General features: G+C 38.7%; 1 protein-coding gene across 4 annotated transcripts in view; it reads right to left on the bottom strand.

Moving 5' to 3' along the window:
- Nucleotides 1–202: 202 nt before the first annotated feature.
- The window catches only part of MUSK (muscle associated receptor tyrosine kinase), a 98,011-nt gene continuing 82,840 nt past the window's right edge, over nucleotides 203–15,373 (bottom strand). For all 4 annotated transcript variants that reach the window (XM_069474542.1, XM_069474540.1, XM_069474541.1 and 1 more), the window contains 4 exons: nucleotides 13,936–14,137; nucleotides 13,270–13,461; nucleotides 12,005–12,153; nucleotides 203–885 (listed from right to left, as the gene is read on the bottom strand). In XM_069474542.1, the coding sequence (XP_069330643.1) occupies nucleotides 203–885; nucleotides 12,005–12,153; nucleotides 13,270–13,461; nucleotides 13,936–14,137 (1,226 nt within the window). The remainder of the gene's footprint in view (nucleotides 886–12,004; nucleotides 12,154–13,269; nucleotides 13,462–13,935; nucleotides 14,138–15,373) is intronic.

Below are 15,373 nucleotides of genomic sequence, written 5' to 3'. Positions count from 1 at the left end.
CATCCCCGACTTTCAGTGGGTCTGTCTGCCACATGGGTTGTGCAATGTCTTTGCTTTTCCGGGGCGGGGAGGGGAACAACAGGCTATTCATGTCTACTATTTTTCTTTCCTCTCCGGGTCTCGCTGGGCCTCTGGTCCAGGATTCCTCTAGCTCCTGGAGTCTGAGAGGAGACGGCAGCATTTTATTTGAACATCTCCGACCTCAGACACTCACGGTTCCCTCTGCCCTCTCACACATGCGTTCCAGAATCCGGTGTATACTGGCAAAGCCGGGTCTGTCTGCAGGCACCTTGCTCCAGCACAGGCGCATCAGATTGTACAGCTCCAGCGGGCAGTTCTCAGGGCAGGAGAGGATGTTGCCGTCTCGCACGTAGTAAATGACCTCTTCGTGGGCCATCCCGTAGTAGGGCTGCAGGCCGTAGGAGAAGATCTCCCAGAGGACCACCCCGTAGGCCCACACGTCCGACTCGGTGGTGTAGCGGTTGTAGAAAATGGACTCTGGTGGCATCCAACGGATAGGGATAGCGTCGTTCTCATTAGCTTTGTAGTAGTCTGCTGAGTAGATGTTCCTGGAGAGGCCGAAGTCAGCGATTTTGACCACCATGTTCTCACCCACCAGGCAGTTCCTGGTGGCCAGATCCCGGTGGACAAACTTGCGCTCTGAGAGGTAAGCCATGCCGGCTGCCACCTGCCGGGCGATGCAAAGCTGCTCAGCGCAGGACAGGGGTGGGGGGCCGGGGCTGGAGACCTGAGCCCCGGTAGACAAGTCACTGTGACTGAGGCTGCACACGGTGTGAGGGGACATGCTGCGGAGGAACTCGTTGAGGTCCCCGTAGGCCATGTATTCAAAGAGCAGACACATAGGCTTCCCGACGGCACATACACCTGGAACCAGAAGAGCGTCCTCCGTTAGCCTGGGTTTCTCCCATTTACCTTTTAAGATTCAGCTTAGTTGTCACTCTCCCTAGGGTGCCTCAGCTCCTCACCTGCTCAGGATCAATTAGATTTTCCTTCTACCATCCTTTAACATAGTGCCTCCCATCCTATTTTATAATCATTTGTTTATTTGAGGTTTCTTTTCAACATTTTAACACACTGAAAGGAGAGATTATGTCTTATTTTTCTTTAACTTCCCCACCTCTGCCACGCGTCTGGCAAAGTAGGAGCCCGATAATGTCTGGTGAATGAATTTATGAATGGATGCTTGCTCTGGGTATGTAATGGAATCACTCAGTGTTTCTGTTTACTTCTCTGGAGAATGATAATTAGGAAGAAGTTGTATAAAGTTTGGAAAGAATAACAAAAACAATCCAAGATTCTTAGACGAAGTATTTAGGTTGCTGCAGTAAAACATTTTGATATTTAGGTTTACACTGTTCATTCTACAAAGAAAACAATGTAAATATCAATAGAATCTTAGATTTAATACCAGGAGGGCATTTGCAAATCTTAAAATCTTGATATATTTGAGAAAGAAACTGGAGAACCTGCTTGAATTATTAGATCAGATGGGCACAATTTTACATCACCTTAAAAATAGATTATTAGATCTGTTATTTTTTTTTTTCAGGTAAAAATTAGAAGTCTGTTTGAAAAAGAGAAGAAATAAGGAATACTGTTACCTTGGCTTATTTATTTTGGTGTTAGTTTTTACTTCCAGAGACTTTAGCAATCAGCATATTTATACATAATAAGGGGAAAATTAGAGAAATGTTAGCTGAGTCATACTTAGAGATTTCTTCTTCACAATCCTCTTTGGATCTTCTTTAGTTAATAGGAATTTACCTCTCTCATCAACTGACTTTACCACTGCTATGCTGGTTGAGTTGACTTAAAAAGATTTTCTTATCTTGGAAAAAAATAGTAACATTTCTCTGAGATATGTTACTCAGAGAAAAAAATTTTTTGAACTGAGGTTATTTAATGAAATGTTCCACTCTTTGATACAGAAAATATTATATGGAAGATTTCTATTTTGATGGTTATGAACAATTACATATACATACATATTCATATAATTTATAATTATATATGTAAAAAATATATATACACATATATATGAGCTTGAAATGTCTTATATATTGTAATAACTCTAAGCCAACTCTCAGTTGGGACTTCAAAGTGGAATAAAATTCTTGAGGGAAGGACTGTTTTATTCACCCTTGTAATCTCAGGCCTAGTACTATATACATGGCTCACTGTGGGTTTTCAGGAAATGTTGATGGATAGAAGGATGAATGGTAAAATGGATGGATGGATAGATGGATTTAAAGTCTAGTGGATGGATAAACTTAAAGATGGATGGGTAGATGGTTAAATGTAAGAAAATCTCATGCCTAGTCCAAGCCATATCTTGAAACTTTAGCATGACATTTCAACAAATCATCTCACCTCATTGTTCTACTGTTTTCTCAACTGCCAGAATATTAAGTAACAGTCTGTGATCTCTAATGGCTATTCCTATTCTAAAATTCTGCATATCTCTGTATTCGTATCCATTTTCTCCAATTTATAAAACCATTATACACTAGGATTTCAATAAAAGGGAATCAATTTTTAAGATACATGTTAAGTAAGTACATAATATTTCAAATGTGTAAAACAAAGCAAATTTCTTTTATTAGAAGTGAATTTTATGGATTTTTCCAATTCCCATTCCTTCCACTGGTGTCGTCTTATTTAAATGGTACTGATATCCAAGAAACTGCAAGAGTAGTGGAATCACATGCATGAATGATTACTGTCTATGCATGCTCAAATAAAAAACAGACCCTGTGTTCATAAGACATTGAAATGACATTTAGATATGGCATTTAACAAATGATAATATAAGTCTGAGTTCTTGTTGGGCAATAAAAATGATAGAAAACTCTCAGTAGTGATGTATAAACATAATACCACAGTAACCATAAATCTGTAAATTGTACATAGTTTGTGTTTGAATCAATCTCAGGAATTCAGAATGTTAGGAAATTGCAAATACTTATATATGAATGCAGAATCAACACTTTAAGAAACAATAAAAATTATTCTTCAACAGGAAAATTTCTCAGTTTGGTGCTCATTGCAGATCATTGTCAAAGGTTTTCAAATTACACAAAATTCAAAAAGCAGGAGTACCTATCTCTTCAGTATCTTGCTCAAGCTCTAGTACTATATTTTCTATGCCTGATAGATGTTAAACAGGCATCTCAAAACCAGTGTGCTAGGAGGGACTCGGCATTCTTCATGAATCTTCAACTCTTCCTGGTATTTCTAGCTCACAATGTTTGGGTAAGTGTTTAAGACAGAGAGCCAGAAATAAAACAGCTAGTTTAAAAAGCCCTATCAGGTGTGGTTTTGTGAAAACTGAGTTTGAAGTAGCTATCAACATCCAGCAAGCAGCAGACAGTTTGTCTGAAGGTCAGAAAAGAAAGTAGGGTGGAGATTTTGATTTTTGAGTTATCAAAATACAAGGGGAGGGCAGGAGTTACCCAAGAAGAGTTATATGGAGGAAGAGTGTAGAGTGAAAAGAAGGACAGAAACTACAGTTGCATTACCTCTTGGGTAGGGGTGGAGGTAGGGCAGTGGAAGAGGAGCCCTTGACCAAAATTAAGGGAGGAAGAGAGCTATGGAGAGAGACAGGTCATAGAAGTTTCATGGAGGAGGCCAGCCTATACTGTCAAATCCTGCAATAAATTGTTTGGGACGAAGGCTGAGCAGAGACTATTTTATTGAAGTAGAAATTGCTTGATGATCTTGAAAAATATATGTTTAATGGATGAATGAATAAATGTATAATATTTGAGAAAAATAAGTGTGGAAGGGCAGAAGCTAGATTCAGATTGTAGTGTTATGAGGAATGAATAAATGAATATTTGGGAGTTGAGGAAATAGAAGTGTTTTCAAGATGAATTGCTATGTACTGAATAACTTTTATTCATTTATTCAACAAATATTTATATATTGCCTACAATGTGCCAGAAACTGTTGAAGATATATCGTGATTCTTGATTTTAACATCCATGTGGATTCCTTCCAATATCTTGCCCTCTAAGTTACTTGACTTCCTTTCTTTGTGACCTCTACCCAACTTCAGCCACTCATTCTCCCTTAGTCCTCCTGTGTCTTCCTCAACTCAGTCAATGGCACCTCCCCTCTTTCAGCTGCACAGCAAAAACCCTTGGTACTATCCTTGACTTCTTTCTTTTTTTGCACATTTCACATTTCATCTGTCAGTAAATTATTTGTCTCTACCTTTCAGTGACATGTAGAACTTGATCATTTCTCATTATCCTCCTCACCGTCACTTGGTCCAGGCCACTATCTTCCCTTTCTGCACCGTTGCAATACCTGTTTACTGTCTCCCTGCTTTCATTGCTTCCCTTCAGATTATGCTCAAGAAAGCAGCCAGAGAAGTTCTGAAAAAAATGTGAGTCACGACATGCCATGTCACTTCCATTTGCTTCCCATTTTACTCAGAGTAAAAGCTAACGTTTTTCATAAGGCCGGGCAGGATCTGCCCACCTCTCTTATCTCTCTGTTCTCATCTTTGAGACCTCTCCCCTCTTTCACTCTGCTCCAGCCACACTCACCTCCTTGCTATTCCTCAAGCACACTACATGTGCTGTTGTTGCAGGACCTTTGCAAATGCTTCTCATTCTCCTGGGAATGTTGTCCCAAGATATCCACATTGCTATTCCCTTATTTATCTTTGTCAGGTCTTTATATAAATGTCATATTTTCCCTAAAGTCTTCAAAAATTTTAGCTTGCACTCTGAAAACTTCTTCTCTGCTTTAATTTTTAAAAAAGACTTTAGAACTTAATATCCAGCATACTATTTTCTGTGTGTTTATTTGTTTATTTTATTTCAGCATATTACGGAGGTACATAAGTTTAGGTTACGTATATTGCCCTTGCCCCCACCCCTGGAGTCAGAGCTTCAAGCATGTTCATCCCCCAGATGGTGCGCATTGCGCTCATTATGTATGTATACACCCATCCCCTCCACACCCATCTGTCTGACACTGAATTAATGTTATTCCTGTATGTGCATTTAGGTGTTGATCAGTTAAAACCAATTTGATGGTGAGTACATATGGTGCTTATTTTTCCATTCTTGGGATACTTCACTTAGTAGAATGGGTTCCAGCTCTATCCAGAAAAATACAAGAGGTGCTATATCACCATTGTTTCTTATAGCTGAGTAATACACTCCATGGTATATATATGTATACTACATTTTATTAATCCACTCATGGATTGATGGGCACTTGGGTTGTTTCTACATCTTTGCAATTGTGAATTGTGCTGCTATAAACATTCCGGTGCAGATGTCTTTTTTATAGAATGTCTTTTAGTTCTTTTGGGTAGATGCCCAGTAATGGGATTGCTGGATCGAATAGTAGGTCTACTTGTATCTGTTTAAGGTATCTCCATATTGCTTTCCACAGAAGTTGCACTAGTTTGCAGTCCCCCCAGCAGTGTATGAGTGTTCCTATCTCTCCGCATCCACACCAACATTTATTGTTTTGGGACTTTTTGATAAAGGCATTCCCACTGGAGATAAGTGATATTTCATTGTGGTTTTGATTTGCATTTCCCTGATGATTAGAAATGTTGAACATTTTTTCATATGTTTGTTGGCCACTGTTCTGTCTTCTTTTGAAAAGTTTCTGTTCATGTCCTTTGCCCACTTTTTGATAGGGTTGTTTGATTTTTTTCTTGGTGATTTTCCTGAGTTCTAAATAGATTCTAGTTTCCAGCCCTTTACTGGATGTGGAGCATGAGAAAATTTTTTCCCATTCTGTAGATTGTCTGTTTGCTCTCATGACAGTTTCTTTGGCTGTGCAGAAGCTTTTTAATTTGATCAGGTACCATTTATTTATTTTTGTTGTTGCCATGATTGCCTTTGGGGTCTTTTTCATAAACTCTTTGTCTAGGCCAATGTCTATAAGAGTTTTCCCCACCTTTTCTTCTAGAATTCTAGTAGTTTCACACCTTAGGTTTAAGTCTCTTACCCACTGTGATTTGATTTTTATGAGAGGTGAAAGGTGGGGGTCCTGTTTCAGTCTTCTACATGTGGCTATCCAGTTTTCCCAGCACCATTTATTGAATAAGGATTCTTTTCCCCAGTGTATGTTTTTGTCTGCTTTGTCAAAGATTAGATGGCTATATGAGGATGGTTTTATATCTGAATTCTCAGTTCTGTTCCACTGGTCAATGTCCCTGTTCTTGTGCCAATGCCGAGCTGATTTAATAACTATGGCCTTGTAGTACAGTTTGAAGTCTGGTAAATTAATACCTCCCATTTTGTTCTTATCGCCTAAAATTGCTTTTGCTAAATGGGGTCTTTTCTGGTTCCATATGAAGTGTAAAATTATTTTTTCTATATCTGTGAAAGATGATGTTGATAATTTAATAGGAATTGCATTGAATCTGTAGATCACTTTGGGTACTATAGACATTTTAACAGTGTTGATTCTGCTGACCCATGAGCATGGTATGGTTTTTCACCTGTTTACGTCCTCTGCTATCTCCTTCCTCAGTGGTTCATAGTTCTCCCTGTAGAGATCTTTTACCTCCTTAGATAAATATATTCCTAGATACTTTATTTTCTTTGTTGCTATTGTGAAGGGTATTGAGTCTTTGATTTGGTTCTCAGTTTGACTGTTATTGGCGCATATGAATGCCTCTGATTTGTGTGTATTGATTTTGTAACCTGAGACTTTACTGAATTCATTTATCAATTCCAGGAGTCTCTTGGTTGAATTCTTGGGGTTTTCTAGATATAATATATCATCAGCAAAGAGTGAGAGTTGGATCTCTTCTGCCCCCATTTGGACGCCCTAATTCTGCTCTCTTGCATGATTGCTCTGGCAAAGACTTCCAGCAACTATGTTGAATAGAAGTGGAGATAATGGGCAACCTTGTCTGGTTCCAGTTCTAAGTGGGAATGCTTTCAATTTTTCCCCATCCAGTATGATGTTGGCTGTGGGTTTGTCATATATGGCTTGTATCATTTTTAGGTAGGCCCCATCTATGCCTATTTTGTTAAGTGTTCTTATCATAAAAGGGTGTTGAATTTTGTTGAATGCTTTTCTTGCATCTATTGAGAGGATCATATGGTATTTGTTTTTGCTTCTATTTATGTGGTGAATTACATTTATAGATTTGCGTATGTTGAACCATCCCTGCATCTCTGGGATGAAGCCCACTTGGTCATGATGGATTATTTTCTTGATAAGTACCTGGATTTGGTTTGCTAGGATTTTGTTGAGAATTTTTGCATCTATATTCATAAGGGATATTAGTCTGTAGTTTTCTTTTTTTGTTGCGTCCTTTCCTGGTTTTGGTATCAGGGTTATGTTGGCTTCATAAAATGTGTTGGGGAGGATTCCATCCTTCTCAATATTGTGGAATGGCTTCTGCAGTATAGGCACCAGTTCTTCTTTGTAGGTGTGATAAAATTCAGGTGTGAAGCCATCTGGTCCAGGACTTTTCTTTTAAGGAAGGTTTTTTATTGCTGTTTCAATTTCAGTTCTTGATATTGCTCTGTTCAGGAATTCTATTTCTTCCTGGTTGAGCCTAGGGAGGCTGTGTGTTTCTAAGAATTTGTCCATTTCCTCCATATTTCCCAGTTTGTGTGCATAAAAGTTTTTGTAGTATTCATAGATGATATCTTATATCTCTGTGGCATCAGCTGTAATTTCTCCTTTTATGTTCCTGATGGAGCTTATTAGAGATTTTTCTTTTCTGCTCTTAGTCTAGCCAAAGGCATGTCAATTTTGTTTTATCTTTTCAAAGAACCAACTTTTTGTTTTATTAATCTTCCGTATAGTTTTCCTGTTGTCAATTTCATTTAGTTCTGATTTGATCTTATTAATTTCACTTCTTATGCTGGGTTTGGGGTCAGTCTGTTCTTCTTTCTCCAGCTCTTTGAGTCGATTCGTTATGTTGTCTATTTGTGATCTTTCTGTCTTTTGGATATAGGCATTTGTGGAAATAAAATTTCCTCTTAGGACTGCTTTGGCTGTGTCCCACAGATTTTGATAACTTGTGTCTCCTTTGTCATTTAGTTCAAAGAATATTTTGATTTCCATCTTGATTTCCTCATTTATGAAATAATCATTCAGGAGAAGGTTGTTTAGCTTCCATGACTTTGAGTAGAAATGAGAGTTTCTGTTAGGGTCAATTTCTACTTTTATTCCACTGTGATCTGAGAAGATGCATGGTATAATTTCTGTTTTTTAAAATTTTTAAAAAGATGTTTTGTGTCCCAGGCTATGGTCAATCTTAGAGAATGTCCCATGAGCTGATGAGAAGAATGTATATTCAGTGGATTTTGGATAGAATGTCCTGTAAATGTCAGTTAGGGAGCCCATCTATTCTAAAGTTCTGTTTAAGTCCATTATTTCTTTGTTTATTTTCTGTTTGGAGGATCTGTCCTATGCTGTCAGTAGGGTGTTGAAGTCTCCAGCTATTATGGTGTTGCTGTTTATCATTTTGTTTAGATCAAGTAGGGTATGCTTTATGAATCTGGGTGCACCTAAGTTGGGTGCATATATATTTAGAATTGTTATGTCTTCTTGTTGAACTGTACCCTTCACCATTATATAGTGACCATCTTTGTCTTTCATTACTTTTGTTGATTTAAAAACTAAGTTATCTGAAATCAAAACTGCCACACCAGCCTTCTTTTCATTTCTGTTTGCTTGAAATATCAATTTCCACCCCTTTACCTTCAGTCTAAATGCATCCTTTCTGATTAGATATGTTTCCTGAAGACATCAGATACTTGGCTTGAATTTTTTTTATCAAGGCTAGCCTATGTCTCTTGAGTGGGGAGTTCAAGCCATTCACATTTGTTGATAGAACTGATAGCTGGGGCAAATTTCTGGTCATCCTATTGGGTAGAACTTCATTGCTTTGTTTTCTCTCTTTAGACATTGTGGTATCTGGCCTTTGATCCTTAGATTTTGAGTGGTTTTACATTCATGAGTGTTTAATTGTGCTGATCCGTGTGCAACTCTGTTTTGAGTACTTCTTAGAGGGCTGGCGAATTCCCTCAGTCTTTGCTTATCTGAGAATGTCTTAATTTCTCCTTTGTATACAAAATTTAGTTTTGCTGAGCACAAGATTCTAGGCTAGGCATTATTCTGTTTCAGAAGAGTGAGAATGGGGCCCCAGTCTCCTCTTACTTGTAAGGTTTCAGTTGAGAAGTCTGGCGTTATTTGGATGGGCTTTCCTTTGCATGTTACTTGTTTCTTTCACCTTACAGCTTGTAGAAAGGCCTCCTTAGTGGACATTTTGGTGAATCTGATGACTGCATGATGTGTTGTCTTCCTATTTGCAATGAATCTCCCAGGGGTCCTTTGGGCTTCTTGTACCTGTATACCTAGATTTTTAGCAAGGTCTGGGAAATTTTCCTCTGTTAATCTTCAAATAGCTTATCCAACCCTTGTATATTATCTTCTTCACCTTCAGGAATGCCCGTAACTCTCACATTAGGCTTCTTCACATAATCCCCCATTTCTTGCAGGCTTTGCTCTTTTCTCTTATTTCTCTGCTCTATCTCTGTGACTGACTTATTTAATTTGAAGGTGTTATCTTCAATCTCTGAGATTCTTTCTTCTGTTTGATCTGCCCCTTTCTTGAGGCTTTCCACTGTGTTTTTGTAGTTCCCTGAATAAATTCTTTATTTCTAGGAGTTCGGTTTCATTTTTCTTTAATATTTCAATTTCTTTAGTAAATTTTTCTTCCAAGTCTTGGATTTTTTTTGTGGTTTCTTTGTATTGGTTATCCATTTTTTCTTGCATATCATTGGGTTTTCTCTCAATCTATGTTTGAAATTATTCTTCTGTCACTTTAGTGTTCTGAATTTGGTTAATGTCCATTGCTAGAGAGCTGGTGTTCCTCTTTAGGGGTGTGTTTTCCATTTGATTCTTCATATTTCCAGAGTTCTTTCACTGAGTCCTTCCCATCTGGGTCAGCCGTTGCTTCCCACCTTTAAGTTTTCATTTGGGAAGTAACACACCGTGTGCAGGCTCTGTTCCAGTAGATGCTGTAGGAGCAGGCAGATTGCAGCCTACCAGCCTGGATGTGAGCAATTCTATGGTTGCTTGATCTGCCACTAGAGAGAGCTGCTAATATGTTGTTTAGGGTTCTTCTACCACAGTTGGGAGGCTGCTCTTGGTGGGAGGCATTACTTGGGGAGCCTGTTTTGGCCTCTTCTCAGGGTTTTTTTCCCTGACTGCAGATTCCACTGTTGGCAGCCAACTGGAGGAAGGAATCCAGCCCCAGAGTTTTGAGCTTACTGGATGACCTAAACCGGTCTGTCAAGTGAAGTCACTAGGCTGTCAACTTTTGATCTGCGCCAAAGCCTGGCAGATTCGTGCTAGCTACAGAGTGAGAGTGGCTTTTCTTGTCTCTCCCTACCTCCAGAGGTGGCACCTTCCACTTTCGGCATGAAAGATGCTGGCTAGGGGGAGGGGGTGGTGCCACAGTCCACCCAGTGCCTGTAAGTCCCACGGGCGATAGCTTCCCATGACTAGGGAAGCTCTCAGAGTTCACACATCAAAATGGGTCTGGCTAGTTGACCGTAGGTCATGTAAGAGCAGAGCTTGTCATGAGAGTCCCCGGGCTGGGGGAAGGGAGGAGCCCAACACACATCACAGTGCCTGGGTTATGGACCCTGAAAATGGTGACTGCCTGCCTGCAGAGCGCTAGCACTGGGGGTGACTGATCAGAAGTTGGCAGGTGCCAGGTTGGGGGGCTGAGTCATCAGGATACCCCCTTGTCTCTTTTATGTTGCCCTCCCGCACTCTCACGCCTGTCCAGCAGGAGCTCTTGCTCTTTCTGATCCACCTTAAGTGGGCCTATTAGCCCGCGGTGTTTTCCAGGTTAGAGTCCCTCATTTAGTGTTCACCTCTGTTGATCTGGACCCGCTGAGTGGCAGAGGCAAGTTACCTGTCTCCTAACTGCCTCCAGCAGTAGCCCCGACCAGTCCCTCCCCCACCCAGTGCAGTCCTGCAACAGAGCTCAGGGAGTTCAAGATGCTTCCCACTATTGTCTTCTCTCCACAAAGCCCCATGTCTCCCACGGTGATTTTGCACCGACTTCAGGCAGATCCCTGTCTGAGTGGGTGTGAAGGTCAGTGGGGAAGCAAGAGGTTCTCCTGTGGGTCTGATCCTACCTCACTCACTGGCCAGGCAGGTGCAGCCGTCCCATGCTCTACTTTCTATTGTTTGTCTCGCACTCTCCAGATTTCCCAGTCTTATCTCCTCTTCACCTTTTCTTTTTCCTGCTTTTTATGTCCCATGCTGATTCTCTGCCGATTCACAATGCTGTTCTTGTGGGGGAGTGATCCACTCATGTGTAGCAGACCGAGATCTATGCCTCCCTCTCTGGGAGCAGGAATCCAGGAGGTTACCTCCACTCCAACATTTTTTTCCCCCTTGTGTGTTTATTTTTATTATCCATCTCTCCCAATAGAATGTAAGTGCCATGAGAGCAGGGATTTTTGAAAGTTTTGTTCATTGCTGTATAATTAATACAAACTAAATATTTGTTGAATCTATGAATCTGTGAACAGATGGGAACACAACAATGAACAAAAAAATCTATAAATCACTGCCCTCATGACATTCTAGTTAGGGAAAAAAGAGAAGAAGCAAAATATATAGACTGTTCAACATTGATAAATTCTGTGATGGAGAAGCAGTGTCAATGGAAGATTCTTTTCTATGGGAACATTTTAAACATTTTTTTACAAATAATTAGGAAGCAACAAAGGCAAAGAAAAATTGAAGTGATGAAATTAAAGAGGAATAATCTATTAAGTAGCAAATGACCTACAGGGTTGGGATAGACCTAGGTGAAGAGACTAACCATGAAAAGGAACAGAGACAACTCATTGATTAAGGAGTAAAGGAAGAAGCATAAATAAGTGAAATATAAAGGAAGACAGACTTGGAAAGCCTCTATTTTCTGATGAAATAAGTTGTCTTACTTGTAGTTTCATACCTAAGAGTTTCACAATGTTAGGGTTGTCAAATTCTGCCATGAGGGCTGCCTCCCTCTGAAAGTCTGCTTGCATATCTGCTGAGGCTTCTTCTTTGAGCATCTTTACTGCCACCATAGTGAAAGGTTCGTAGGGAAGTAAGCCTGGAGCCCTGAGAGATAAATTTATTGAGAAAGAAAACAAAGATCAGGAACATTATACATGCCCACATTATATCCACCCACATTTATGCATGTCCCCCCACTCATGCAGCGTTTCCCAGAGCCACAGAATCAAAGGAAGATGACAGCAGTAGGTCACACTTAAAACTTCTTGACTCCAATTGATAAAAATCACTTGAGTTATTTTCAACATAGATTAAGTTCCAAAAATCCATTATTTATATATTATTGGAATTCTAGAGTACATAGACCCAATGGGATTATCATTGCCATCCTAACCCCCTAATCTTTGGCCAGAATCTAAATTCCTTAAAGGCAGGGACTATGGATTACTCATTTTTATATCCCCCATAGAGCCTAAGTTGGTGCCTTGCAAATTTTGATTTTCAATAAGTGTTTGTGTGAAGTTTTCATTATTCATGTAACTTCTATGCCAGAGATACCAAGAGTGAAGGCAAGGTTGTGTCTTGCCCAAGAGCACAAGGCCAAAGTCACAGTTGGTGGTTAAAACCAAGTCCACATTTTCTGGCCCAGCTATGTGTCTGTGGAGCTGCATCCATGCAGAGTCAGTATTTTATTCCAGTTCACACAAAGGCAAGAAATAGGCTAATGTTGGCCCTAATACATATTCCTTTCTTGAGCTCATTGTTTTCTATATTTTTGCATTATTTTTTCCTTTTCTGTTTTGTTATTCCATGAGCATCTACTTGATATCTACACAATAAAAAATGTAAGAAATTATGATTAAAAAATAATGCAAGAAATTATGATGAAAAATGTGTGACAGATTCTTTTCTGAAAAGGAAATATAATTGAACTACTATAATTTCTTGTCATTTGAACACTAAATAAATGAAGATACATTTAGATCTCCTATAAATTACTTCTTTTAAATGCAATAAAATATATTCTTACCATAAACTCTTATTTTCCAGCAAAGAGGAAATTGTTAAGATTCAAAGTATATTACACAACACAAATAAAGCTAAAGATGTAAAGAATTAACTTATTTGATAGTAACTATTATACATGGTATATATACATCAAGCTAATGGTCTGGTAACATATTGCAATGGAGAAATTATTTTTCCATGGGTAAACTTTACCTTGCTTGAAAGACCCTTCCAAATGCTCCCTCTCCGATATCTCTCACATATTCAATGTTATTCCTTGGATACTCTAGGCTGAGAAGCTTGGGATTCAGAAGGAGTGGCATCCTCTGGTACATGGGGTTGGGATGAAGTCTGTCTAGCAAGAGCTCAGAAGGCAGTGTTGTGAGGGTTACTGCTGCTGATTCTCTGCAGGCAAGACAGGCAAGATCAATACTGAGCTCAGGGGCATTGTGCTTGGACTTAGATTCTAAGCAAGATGGCACTTAAGAGTAAACAAAGCAAATCCTACTAAGGCAGCCAAAGGTCCTTCAGAGCAATGACGTATTTTGTTTGGTATAAGGTACACTTACTCAGCAATTTTGCCACTGTCCAAACAGGCAGTGGCAATGGAGCTGACAGGGAAGATGGGTAGCAGGAATACCCATTTCCTTTCAACTTATTGTTTAGATTCTATCTGTTGTGGAGGTTTAACCTTAGGACATGTGATCCTATACAAAACATCACTGACACTTTTAAAGATCATGGTGGGGGTGCTTAATTTTAAAGTAGGGCTATGGATTCATTAAAAGACTGGCAGTGTTACACATATTCCTCTTCTAATATTAAATATGTAGGTTTCAAAATATTGCTACATGTGCTTAGCTTAAACTAGAAGCTCACCTTTTCTTATTTTTCCACTGTTTTCTTCTTCGGCAGCAATAAAGAGTAGTTATGGTAAGAAGCACAAATATTGCAAAGCTGGACATGATGGAGATTATTACAGTCATGGAGTACGCAGGAGAGACAGAGAAGGAAGAAGAGGAGGAGGAAGGCAAATTTGGAATGTCCACACTCGGCTTTGAGGACAACATTGGTGGGAATGCTGTAAATAAAAAGTAACTCTTTTCATTCATTCTCAGACTTTTAAGAAGCAATTTTTGTATTCAAGCAATCAGTAAACTAAATTTAATTTTAAGAATATATATGTATCTAGTTCTCTCTGGTTATATATTTATAAAGTCCAGTTGTAAGAATTCAGTGAGACCTCGTTGTAAGTAAATCCAGCTTATACAATCATAGAATTATAAAGATGAGACTCGGGGAGAGGAAATAGTTTTTTCTAAGATAAATGCAGATCCTGGGCTAGTGCTCTTTATACTGCATCATATTGTTCATGACCTGACAATAATTATAAAAATTAAATAAAATATTTTCATGTAATTATATTGTCTGGAGCTGAGCTTTTATATACATTGATTGTCAGTTTATAAACAGAATAGAAATAATGGGAGATGAATAATGAAAATATTAAGACATGAACAGAAGTTAATTCATCTAAAAATTGAAGTCTAAATGATTATATAATTCATTAGTTTTACACACACACACACACACGCACACACACACTCTTTCTCTCTTTATGGTTTCATTTGTGTACACAATGATAGCTGGTAATTATAGAAAAATGAGTTTTGGACGCAAAGCATATATTCATCTAAATGTTGACAAAAAGTTAAATCAACAAGTTGCCTGGGTGATTTAAAATTGTGGACATTTTTGTCAACTAGACCTTCTTAAGAATAATCAATTATAATAGAATGTGAAAAGATAGTAGTATCCATTCAAGAATGAATCAGTTTAGCAATCAGTTCAGCTTTATTATACATGAGGTCTTGGAAATAAAAAAAATGGTGGTAACAGAAAGGCATTAGGTGTAACAGTTAAGAAACTAGGCTCTGAAGACAGAGCCATAATCAGGTAGATTTGCATTCAAATCCTGGCTCAACCCTTTATTAGCTGGGTAAGCTTAGGAATGCTGCATAATATATTGTTCTCAAGTTGACTTGAATGTAAAATGGCGGATATTCATGGTACCTAATGTCATAGGGCTATTGGGAGTATTAAGACATAATATACATAACACACTAATCAGTGTGCTGGATTAGGGCATGCACTGGTTCATTCTTGAAATATATTAAAGGTGGAAGAAAAAAAGAATTAAAGAGAAAAGCAAATCATCATTTTAATAATTAAGCCAGATAATACTTTTCTCCACAGAAGCTTTGTAATAGAAGACAGACTCACCGCTGAGTGTTTTTGTAGTAAAGTGTGTGAAGTC

The sequence above is a fragment of the Eulemur rufifrons genome, chromosome 7 (assembly GCF_041146395.1).
Source record: "Eulemur rufifrons isolate Redbay chromosome 7, OSU_ERuf_1, whole genome shotgun sequence".
In the NCBI taxonomy this organism is placed as follows: Eukaryota; Metazoa; Chordata; class Mammalia; order Primates; family Lemuridae; genus Eulemur; species Eulemur rufifrons.
Note: the sequence above shows the minus strand (reverse complement) of the source record. Positions and strands in the feature narration are given on the sequence as shown.